The 11606-nt window shown below is 45.9% G+C and overlaps 2 protein-coding genes across 2 annotated transcripts in view; one reads left to right on the plus strand and one right to left on the minus strand.

The window, feature by feature from the left end:
* The window catches only part of tecpr2 (tectonin beta-propeller repeat containing 2), a 212003-nt gene that overhangs the window by 70174 nt on the left and 130223 nt on the right, over window positions 1-11606 (plus strand). The gene's annotated exons all lie outside the window — the stretch shown is intronic.
* mdga2a (MAM domain containing glycosylphosphatidylinositol anchor 2a) overlaps window positions 1-11606 on the minus strand; it is an 82992-nt gene that overhangs the window by 8355 nt on the left and 63031 nt on the right. Inside the window, exons 11-13 of the mRNA XM_061063771.1 lie at window positions 9134-9311; window positions 5332-5352; window positions 5053-5208 (exon numbers count right to left, since the gene is read on the minus strand). Of these exons, the coding sequence (XP_060919754.1) occupies window positions 5053-5208; window positions 5332-5352; window positions 9134-9311 (355 nt within the window). The remainder of the gene's footprint in view (window positions 1-5052; window positions 5209-5331; window positions 5353-9133; window positions 9312-11606) is intronic.

The raw sequence follows: 11606 nt of genomic DNA on the forward strand, positions 1-11606 counted from the left end.
ATGACTTACCACTTAGCTCCATTAAGTGTTTTATCTTGTGTTTCTAGACCAACTTATGACTACAAACAATACGTTTTAAGAACCTTCTCCGCTTCTTAACTTCTCAACGAGAGTGTATTTATGAGTGAGTACAAAAATTAAATTAAATTCCTTTTCCCCAGTTTCCTATTTTGATCTTGACAAAAAGCAAATCTGGTATGTAAATTTAGTATTATTTCTAACATAATTAGTGACTTATCCCAAAGATAAATAATAGCATAATAAATTGAATTCTTCAATTCCTCCTTATTGGGAAAGGATAAGTGGGAAAAGGAAAGCAATAACGATTTGCAAAAACAAACAAATTTTTTTTTTTGTCAACTAACTTTTTTTTTTATTTATTTTTTTTATAGGGACATCTGTCTGAAACTCACATGTCTGCAGGGAAATCCAACCTGTATGATGTTCATATATTCAGTCTGATAATTAACAGATTGGTTGGTCTCCTCCTCTAATCCGATCGTATTATGCAGTTTTTTATTCCGTTCCCTCAACAGCTGTAGTGGAGATGCTTTTGATGAATTTGTCGGCTACTTGTGGGTCGCCGAATGTGTGCCTGGTGCCGTCCACTGTTATTATCAGTCTCGCTGGATAATACAGGCTGTATGGGACTCCAGCGGTCCGCAGCTTGGCTTTTACCTGGTTGAAGGATGCTCGCAGCCGGCCGACCTCAGGGCTCATATCGGGGAAGATGTGGACGGGGGAACCTTTATAATGAAGACGTCCTTTATTCCGGGATAACGTTAGGATCTTTTCCTTGTCGGAGTAGTAGTGTAGGCGAATAATCATGGCTCGTGGGCGTTCGTCTTTCCGCGGCTTCGGTGCGAGGGTCCGGTGAGCCCGGTCTATGATGATAGGTGATGCAAAGTTTTCCTCACCGAGCACTTCGGCGAGAAACTCCGCTGCAAACTGGCTCGGGTTGCCGGCCTCAACACCCTCCGCCATACCGATGATACGTAGATTTTGTCTGCGGCTTCTGTTCTCAAGATCTGTGCATTTATCCTGTAGTCTCTTTAACTCCTTCGTTAGCGATTCGTGCGAATCCTCCAGAGTTACAAGTCTGTCAGAGGCGTCGTTGAGTGATGTTTCCATTTCTTTTTGCGTGTTTGCAGTCTCAGCGTGTGTGTTGTATAGCATTTGTATTTTCTGTGAGAGTTCATCTCGCAGCGCTTTGGTATCCGCTTTAGCTTCTTCTCGAAGAGATGACATATCTTTACATATCTCGTGCTGCATGTTTTCGATTTGTGTCTTTATGTCTTTCATCATACCATCTCGATAAGCCTGTAGCTCGTTCCGAAGAGTTCTCACAGAAATAGACAAGTCATCTTCTTGTTCCCCGCCCGCCATCTTGCGACTTTCACCGTTGGGGGCCGAGGCCGGAGAAGATGAAGTTTGCAAAGTTTTTTGCGTGAATCTTCGACTGCTCTCCTTTTCCATGGCAGAATATGTTTTGTCTCGTCGTCCGATGTCAGAATATGGTCTTAAATATGTTTTATGGCTGGTCTAGAAAGTTAAATGTTATAAAGTTGTACGGAGCTGCCTCTACTTGCTGCTCACTCCATTCAGCCGGAAGCGGCGGTTATTAAACATTTATCAACAGTTTAAACTTCAGGGTTTACTTCCACGTAATAACTTTAAAACCAGACCTTCTTTATATTAAATATATTTCAATTCTATACTTTCTTGATGTGTTTTTTTATGTCAGTGTTTATGTTTGTTTCCTGGATGCATCAATTTATCTGAAGGACTGTTACAAGCAGCAACCTCTGGTGTTAAATAATGAAGCCAATGCTGAAGTGTAAAATCCTGCAGTTCCTCGAGTGTCCACCTGCACACTGTCTAAATTTCACAAAAAACATTGGCCACTTTTCCGTACAACCATCCTGCATTACGTCTAAGTGTCCACTAGAGGCTGGCTGCAGAAGCACAGGAAGTCACATACACACCCATTCTAAAAAGTCTGTTTTTACAGCAGAGATTAACATGTTTACAGCCTGGTTAAAAAAAACAAATAGATCTGATTAGCTCATGTCTTGATCGACACACACTGTACGGGGGGGTGAATGTTTTGATGACTCATCCGTTTTGATTTGATGAAGGATAAGAGTTATTCACAATAAGGCGTGTAGCTGACATGATTGACAGGTGGGCGGGGTGTAACAGTTTGTCAGGAGGCTTAAACCCGTCTCAGCTCTCAGCCTGTCGTTAGGTTGACTGAAAGTTAGACTGAGACAGCATTTCCAGCATGGAGACCACCATCGATGGGACTCCAGAGCCCCCTGCAGGAACAGACGTGTGACGTCACTCAGGCTTCATCCGTTCATATTTCAAGGCTCTTTTGAATGGCCACAGGGTGTACTCTGATCTGTAATCCTGGCAGTGCTACTGGTTCTCTCTCACACGTGTTTTAAAGAACGCTTCTGTTTTTATTTTTGTTTAAAATCAGAGACAAACGATTTGCGTCTTTAAAGGTTCAAGATTAACTGAAGCTTCTTAACTTCAGACTGGAGGTGGGATGCATGACCCTGAGAGTCTGTCTCTTTTTATCATCGTTGAACATCTGTTTCAAAATGGCGGCTCAGAAGATGCTCTTTGTGTCCCTCACTGACATTCTTGTTTTAAGGTTTCATACGGCTGAAACAATCCGAGCCGTCAGATGGACCGCTGAACGGGACAGCTGACGGCTGAACTCTAAAAGTAAAGGAACTAACTAAAGTCCGCACTCTGAGACGCAAAACTTCTCTGAATTGGAGGAGAGTGGGACACTTTGACAGGCCGGCTTCCAGAGTCAGTCCTGACAGATCAAAGATAATTCAGTCCGACATCTTCCTTGCTCTAATCAGAGAGTGAGAGTCAGCGTGACGCTCACTTTATTGTCAGCTTGTATTTATGTGACGCTGCTTTTTCTGAGTACGTCGCTGTGCCTGAAGGCCTCACGAGGGTCGTCATGACAGCAGAGTTTTGAACGTTGATATGATTTGAGTTCCAAAACCTGCGTCCAAACTGCACCAAAACATCGGCAGCACTTCGGTACCGAAACGTTGCCGACTTTAATGTGCAATTCAAACGGTGTGCAGGAGTTTGTCTGCAATTTTTTAAAGGTTTATTTTCTGGGCTTTTTATGAGTTAGGGTTAGAGAGATAGAGAGAGAGAGAGAGAGAGAGAGAGGTGTTAGGAGAAACAACAAAGTTTTATCAAGGCGATTTGCAAACTTATTTCAAAACAATTGAGCCTCATTTTTACTCGGTGAAAACATCAGTGTTTTTGAAGGACTCTGCTGGAACATTTTCAGGAATGTGTGCACGATATTTACACCGAGTTTATAAAGTTAGACGTTAGTGTACTCACTGTTGTGGGGAGGGAGAGAGAGAGAGACAGAGAGAGAGAGAGAGAGAGAGAGAGGTCAGGTCAGGTCAGACTCGAACCCGGGCCGCCCGCTTGGAGGACTATAGCCTCTGTACATGGGGTGCTCCCACTAACCACTACACCAGGCGCCCGTTGTCCCCAGTTTCTAATGGATTCATTTCTCCCCTAAACATCTGACATGCGGGAAAGGAGCCACAGGTCAGACTCAAACCCAGGCCTCCCACACGGAGAAGGCTGAAATAGAGGAGTTTATAGGCATGATCAAATACAGGATCAGAGTGGATTTAGTGGCCACTTCACACACATGTTTTGAGGAGCTCTGAGACTTATTTACACTGAAGAGGAGGAGAATATGTGACCTTTAAATAGACGTCTGATTGGAAGGAGGCGTTCTCAGGTGTTGTCAGTGTCCGTATGAACTCGTTGTCGGGCGTCGCCTCGTTGATTATCATTAAACTAAAACTCCAGCTCAGAATCTGTGATAAACGTACAAACCTCTCCCCGCCTGCTCGGCCTCGTTTCAACGCTTTCTGTCCTTCTTGAACAAACGTTTCCTGCAGACGTGTTTTTCCCCCGTGAACATTTCGACAGCGGAAACTTTCCAGAAAGTGAACCGGCAGCAGAACAGAGTGCGACGGCGTGTCCGTCAAACTGCTCTCATTCAGTCAGCCAGGACGTCGCTCCTCCGGCTGCTTTTCATCTTCAGCCTCTTATCCAGCTCGGAATGTGGGCGTCGCCCATCCAGAACGTCAGCGCTCAGACGACGGTTCGAGTCCGGCTCGATGATTAACACTCAGTGTCAGTGTTTAATCCGCGGCTCTCCTCCTGCTGTCACGGCTGCTGGAGTGAAAACACAAAAACACACCAACAAATGGAAACGCCACGAGGACGCCTCCGAGGCTCAGACTGACACACACGTCACGGATTAAAGGAAGCGTTTGAGACTCTTTAAGCTCCTTCTTTCTGCACATTGAGACACAAACCGCTCTGATGTCTGTCCCTTTAAAATCCATCAGAATGTTGAACAGAAGAAGTCCGTCAACGTTTTGATGCCTCAAGTTTTTAAAACGATAAAATCTGCTTCATGATGGAAAGAATCAAAAAGTTTTAAAGAGTTTAGTTGTTTGAGCCTTCATGAGGAGGACAGCTGAAGAGAGACAGGAAGTGGTGGGAGGAGAGAGAGAGAGAGGGACGACGAGCAGCAAACAGCCGAGGTCAGAGTCGAACCCATGGCCGCTGTGATGAGGACGACAGCCTCCGTATGTTCTCCTGTGATCTTGTAGTTCTCACGTGATCGTGCAGAAACGGGCCCAGTGGGGCGCGCACAGTCGGATATAGCAGAAAATCGTGCGATGCCACCGCCAGCCCAGTCTCCACGGCGCTCTCAGCTCACTGAGCCAAATGCGCAACAGTGAGCTCTCTTAAAGGAACAGTAACGCAACGCAACACCTTCATTGAAAATGAAATGAACAACAAAAAACAGTTTCATCCATTACAGTAAAGCTGAAGACAGAACCGGTCTGAGGCCCGCTGTTCACTTCAGCACTGACGTCATTTCTCAGACACGAAGGTTACTGCTCGTGATGAACTGACCTTCAATGTGTTTTCATTGTGTGTGTGTGTGTGTGTGTGTGTGTGTGTGTGTACCCTGTTTGGAGCCGTTGTGGTCGGAGCTGGGGCCGGTGTTCGGGGTGTATTTGGTGTCTCGTGTGGCGGCGCTGTGACGCGTCCAGTCGAACACGTCCGTTTTGTCCTGAGAGAACAAACACAACGCCTCGTCCTCGAAACCACACTGGAACTCCCCTACACACACACACACACACACACACACACACACACACACACACACACACACGTCATGTTATTACACCTTTAACTCTTCATGTTACTGGATGATGATCTGAAACGTGCTTTGAAGGTACTTACTGAGATGTGGGTTCACGGGAGCTGTAGAGGGACAAAAAGAAGAACTCTGTTAGATCATGTTGGACACAGCGTAGACTCAGACTCAGACTAATTGAATTAATTAATAAAATAAAGGTCACAAAGGGCAGTAACTCCTCCCCCAGGTGGGTGACACTCCCACAGCTAGGTGTTTGTTCTGCCCTCTGAGTCTGCCTTCTCACAGTAAACAATAGGACATGGAGGGAGAAAGACAGAGACACCCAAGCCCTTCCAGAGAGGGGGCGTGGTCAGACACAGCTCATTTACATATTTAAAGGTACAGACACAGAAACAGTCTGTTCTGAGCAGGGCTGAAACAGAGGGGTTTATAGACATGATCAAATACAGGATCAGAGTGGATTTAGAACAAGAAACTTCACACACATGTTTTGAGGAGTTCTGAGACTTATTGACTTTGGTTGATGAGGAGGAGAATATGTGACCTTTAAAGCATTTTAAAACGTATTTAAAAAGAAGAGCGCTGATTCCACCCCTGTGGTAGATTTGATAACCTTTGTATATATTGAATCCTGCAGGTCACGATCTTGTTCGGGACTGAAACCCTCGCCCATGAGCACCGGCCTCTGAACAAACCAGCATACCTCTTTTTAGTTCCCTCTTTAAAATGTTTAGTTTTTAACCATTATGTTTTTGTTTTTTTAGTGAGTACTCCAAATGTTCTTGTTGTTTGAAGGTCAAAGTGTTCGAGGCTGAAATGACAAAGATTAACGGCTGACATGCATGTGAATCCATGTTTGACCAGGTGAATCCTTTCAGCTTAAAACAGGAAGCATGCGTGTTCTTTCAGAATAAAACAGGAAGCAGCACAGTCAAAGTAAACCAGCTGCAGGTCTGACACAGTCAGCTGTTTTATAATCTGATTTTCATCTTGAAAGGTAATTACACCACATGTCTGAGACACACACACACACACACACACACACACACACACACACACACACACACACACACACACACACACACACACACACACACAGCTGGAAACTGTAGTTGTGTGAACAGCTGCTGCGTTATTTGGCAACAAGCTCAAGCTTCGTTATCAGGCAGTACTAATTGATGAGCTCTGGGTGCTCTGTGTGTGTGTGTGTGTGTGTGTGTGTGTGTGTATGTGTGTGTCAGTGCTCCTCTATCTTTGTGAGGACCTCTGTAAACACTGATATCAGGACCGTCCCTCTAAGACCAGGATGTCAAACTTTGTTTCCCAAAAGCATTGAAAAGTTCCTTAAAATGTAAATGTTTTAATTTGTAAAGAAACACTAAAGTGTGTTTGTGTCTCTCTTCTTTTGATTCGCTGCTTGTCTCAACCCATAATTTGTCCAAATGATCCTCAAGTCTGCGGTGCATGACATGTTTGAAGTTTCCATCTGCAGTAGATCGAAACGTTGTCCTGTTGAAATAAAATGTCCCATCTGGAGCTGAACAGTGTGCGGGCCTTTCACCTCTCCTGTATGCGTTTTCCCCGGGTGCACACTTTGGTTTTCCCTCCTGTCTGTGGTCTCCATGTTTTTGAAATTGAATAAGGTTTAAAAACTGTCGAGTGTGCAGCACAGCCATGTTTCAGTACCGAAAAATTGCTGATGTATTTGCGTAGTTTAGGCAGTGCGAAAGAGTTGAGCTGTCGAGGACAACGCTTAACGTTCTGTCACTGTGACAGCGCTCCTATATATCTTTATTTATGTTCTGCAGAGTTAAACTGCTAACTGTGGCTGTTGTATGTGTGTGTTTAAAGCTTCCTGTCCTCACACTGTCCCAGATCTGTAGCGCTAACTCAAACTAGCACAGTTAACACGCCGTGACATCACCCACCACACCTCCTCTGCCGTGGAGAGAGGCCGCGCCTGCAGGACACACACACACACACACACACACACACACACACACACACACACACACACACACACACACACACACACACAGACACAGACACACACACACACACAGATGCACAGACACACACACACACACACACACACACACACACACACACACACACAGACACACACACACACACACACACACACACACACACACACACACACACACAGACACACACACACACACACACACACACAGACACAGACACACACACACACACACACAGACACAGACACAGACACACACACACACACACACACACACAGACACGTGTGTGTATGTGTGTGTGTGTGTGTTTGTTAACACTGCAGGCTCTCATCATCACACAGAGATGTCAAAGGTCATGTAGTCAGTAAATTTAGATACAACAAACATTCATGCATGTTTTGGTACTTTTTGAAACTATTGATCGTAACTCTGACACCTAGTGTTTAAAATGGGTACTGCAGTCTAAATTCTAAATATTGTTGAGAACTGTCTCCCCCCACCCCCTCCTCTCTAGAGTTGATGTTCACTCAGGTCACCATGTGGTGGACACTGAAGCTTCAGTGTTTATCCAGATCTGCATCGGTCTGTAAACCTTTCTGTGTTCTAACCTCTCTCCATTTTTCAAAAGCATCTCCAATATTGATCCTAGTTTGAGCACGTTTCTGCTCGTGGAGCTTATTAGAAACATGCAGAGGCTTTTTAGGTCGGGTACAATCACTTCTATCTGAACCACTTCTCTTGCCCGCTTCCATCGCTGCAACACGTGTTGGTTTGACCTGATAACTGCTCTCATATCTGACAAACCGAGGGGCGTCCAAAACAGCCGTGTGGGGGTGCCTTAAAACCGTCTACCTTCTCTGGTCCAAACAAATCCAGAGCATTCAGGAGCAGAATCTAAAGTTAGAAGGAGGACATACTGGCTGCTGCATTGTTGTCAGAGAAGCCAGCACTTCAACATGTTTCCTTAATGTCTGATCATATAGTAAGATCACTTTATCATTTCACTCACTACACATCTTACTGGTTATATCGTTTAAACACGTGGTGTTCAAAAGTATCAGCGTATAAAATTAACTTTAAGACTGAAAAACGTGTGAAATCGTTCTCAGCTTTTATACTAAACCTGAAAAATGCTTTAACTCTCGGCAGACACCTGAAGGCAGCACGGACTCGTGTACTGACGATGTGTTCTCTCCGTGTTTACTTCACTGACGCTCAGAACAAACAGCTGAGCTGACGGCTGACAGATGTCAGGTGGTGACCTGCAGAGGGTCATGTGACCCCGCAGAGCGCCGTCAGGTGGAGGTGTTTACCTTCACAGCGTCAGCCGATGAGCCGCCTGAACGTCGTGTTTGAACCCCAGCTGTGTTTGCTGCGGGGAGTTAATGGATTGGGGGGGCGAGGCGTTCACTGACTTTCTGTCAAACTGAACATCACAGAGCAGACGGGTTCATGTTCAGACTGTCTCTACTTCTTCTTCTTCTCTGCTTTTTGTTTCCACTCTGAGTTTCTGTCTTTGTCCTCTTCATCTCTTCTTCTCTCGAACGTTGACGTTTCTTTTTGAGTTTCTTTAGTTCCCCGTCAGGATTTCTGCATGACAGCTCAACAGTTTTTACTTCTTCTGTTCTCCTGTTTGATGTTGTTTTTATTGATGATGTTTTTCATGTAAATAAAGCGAGGCTGTGTCGGGGATTGAACACAGAAACACACCACAAGTGTTACAGCCGGAATAATCGGGACCAGAATAGTATGTTGTATAGCTGTAACGTAACCACATCCACTGAACGAGATGATTTATGTGGATTTACTTCACTGAGACGAAGACGGAAGAACGAAACAGCAGAAGAAGAGTTAGTGTGAGTGTTGTAGATTCATCCCCACACTGATTTAAACATCTTACCGCTGTACATGATGATGCGTTCGGTGGCGTCCCCCTCTCCGTAGCGGGTGATGGGGGTGAGCCGGATCAGGTAGGACTCAGGTTTGACGAGTTCAGTCAGGTTGTAGGTCAACAGCTCCCCCTTCTGGATGTTTCCCTCCATGGGGATTTCCTGCTCCCACCAGCGCGACTGACTCATCTGAAACACAAACAAGTTATTTATTCGCTGGCTGAGTCCGAAACCACGCACTACAAACCTAACCCGACCGTTAGCATGCCGTTAGCATGTTTTTACTTTAGTCTGTGTGTGCTTCCACTGGCTGTGCTGCGTCTCAGCTCCGGACAAGGCTTCTATTTTTGCGGGATGCCGGAGCACGTTAGCAACAGACTAGGATACCGTTCACATGACATACTTCCGGGCCGAGCTCCGTTTGATGGGTTAGCATCAAGCTAGCGCGAGCGTCGGTCCGTGAATAGAACTCAACAACAATATGCAAACGTTCATTACTAATACAGCTATGTAGTCACTTTATTTTAGTTAAGCAGTTGTCCGGCAGGCAGGCTCTGTGATTGGACAGTCTGAGAACCGCAGTGCATTGTGGGGCGGTTTATTGTTGAATGCTGCTGCTAACTTTGATCTTAAAGTATCTATAAATTCATTCAGACAACACTGATAAAACACCTTCTTCTGAGGGACTCGAGGGAGCTGTTTTAATTCATCAACCACCAAAACATCATTCCACCATAACCTCTTCCTCCTCCTCCTCCACCATCACCTCCTCCTCTTCCTCCTCCTCCTCCACCATTACCTCCTCCTCCTCCTCTACCATCACCTCCTCCTCTTCCTCCTCCTCCACCATCACCTCCTCCTCTTCCTCCTCCACCATTACCTCCTCCTCCTCCTCTACCATCACCTCCTCCTCTTCCTCCTCTGCTTCCTCCTCCTCCTCCACCATAACCTCTTCCTCCTCCTCCTCTACCATCACCTCCTCCTCTTCCTCCTCCTCCTCCGCTTCCTCCTCCCCCTCCACCATAACCTCTTCCTCCTCCTCCTCCTCTACCATCACCTCCTCCTCTTCCTCCTCCTCCTCCTCCACCATCACCTCCTCCTCTTCCTCCTCCTCTTTACTTTCTCTCCCTCCTTCTTTCTTCACATCATCACTTTCTGTCTAATCAGCACTTCCTCCCTGCTCTCTCTTTCTCTCTGTCTCTGCAGTACACTGGTCTGTATGAATGGAGAGACATGCCGGTTGCCATAGCAACAAGCAACCACCCCACTCCTCCCCCCTCCTCCTCCTTCTCCTCTTTATTCTCTAAAGTCAGACTGATGCTGCAGGAGCTTCAGGTACAAACTCAGCATCACGTCCAGCGCCTGGTTTGTTTTCTCTCATCGACAAACTGATTCAAATCTTAATCTGTCATTTTAAACCTTTGGACAACACAGAGTTTATTATCTGTACATCTTAACAAACAGCCCTCTGCCTCTCTTTGTCATATTCACACAGACTCAGGTGTATACGAGAGCGGTTCATTTGTGTGCAGATGTAAAGGAACATCTCTCCTGTAGGGGGCGACAGAGAGCCGACCAGAGAGTAATAAACATTCTGATGCACACAAATATAATCAGCCAGAGCTTCAGTGAATCATATATGAAGGGGTGCAACAGCGCCCCCTAACGGCACGCGGACACACTGCAGGACACAACAAAAAGCAAACTGGAAGCTTCTGCATTTGCATAAAAAACAAAAAGATTTTCTTTGGATTAAATTACGATAAATACTTTGACAGGCTGCAGAAATAAATTATTAAGTGACGCTGATTTGTAAAAGGGTCATCGTTAGTCAGGTCTGTTGGCAAGAGGACAAGACAGCGGAAATCTGTAAAAACAGGCTTTTTTGAATGGGTGTGTAAGTGACTACCCGCTTTACCAGCCTGACACTTCGTGCTTTCGCCATCCCCGAAGTCCGGGTTGAACTTGCTACTCATCTCTTTGCAACAGTTTAACATTCTCCCTGTCATCAAACACTGACACTTCACCAACGGAGAGCCCTCTGCCCCGGGCCTGACAAGTTCAAAATCCTGGCGGACTGAAGTCCCGTTCTCAAGCCGGGCAATGGTGCCGGTAGCCGGGCAGCCAACTTAGCAAAGCTACTGGTCAACAAGACCTCATTTCTCAAAGTTACATGTTATAAAGTCGTGTTTGCCTACAATAGAAAGTGGTTCAGAACCCTGGTGAAACGCTGCTCCAGTGGTGTTTAATTAAATTCACCTCTCCGTCTCCCTCCCGCATCTGTGAGCGACCTGAGGGATTCAATGAGAGCAGCCACGGTACGCCAGGAGAAGCCCGGCACCATGTAGCCGATGGTCCCCACCGTTTTTAAACTATAATAAAACAACAAACGTCCCGTTTCACTCCGGGGAGGACCGTACATGGTGCCGGGCTTGTCTCCTAGGGTACCGGGGCTGCTCTCATTGAATCCCCCCTCAGGTCGCT

This window comes from Labrus mixtus, chromosome 18, assembly GCF_963584025.1.
Source record: "Labrus mixtus chromosome 18, fLabMix1.1, whole genome shotgun sequence".
Lineage (NCBI taxonomy): Eukaryota > Metazoa > Chordata > Actinopteri > Labriformes > Labridae > Labrus > Labrus mixtus.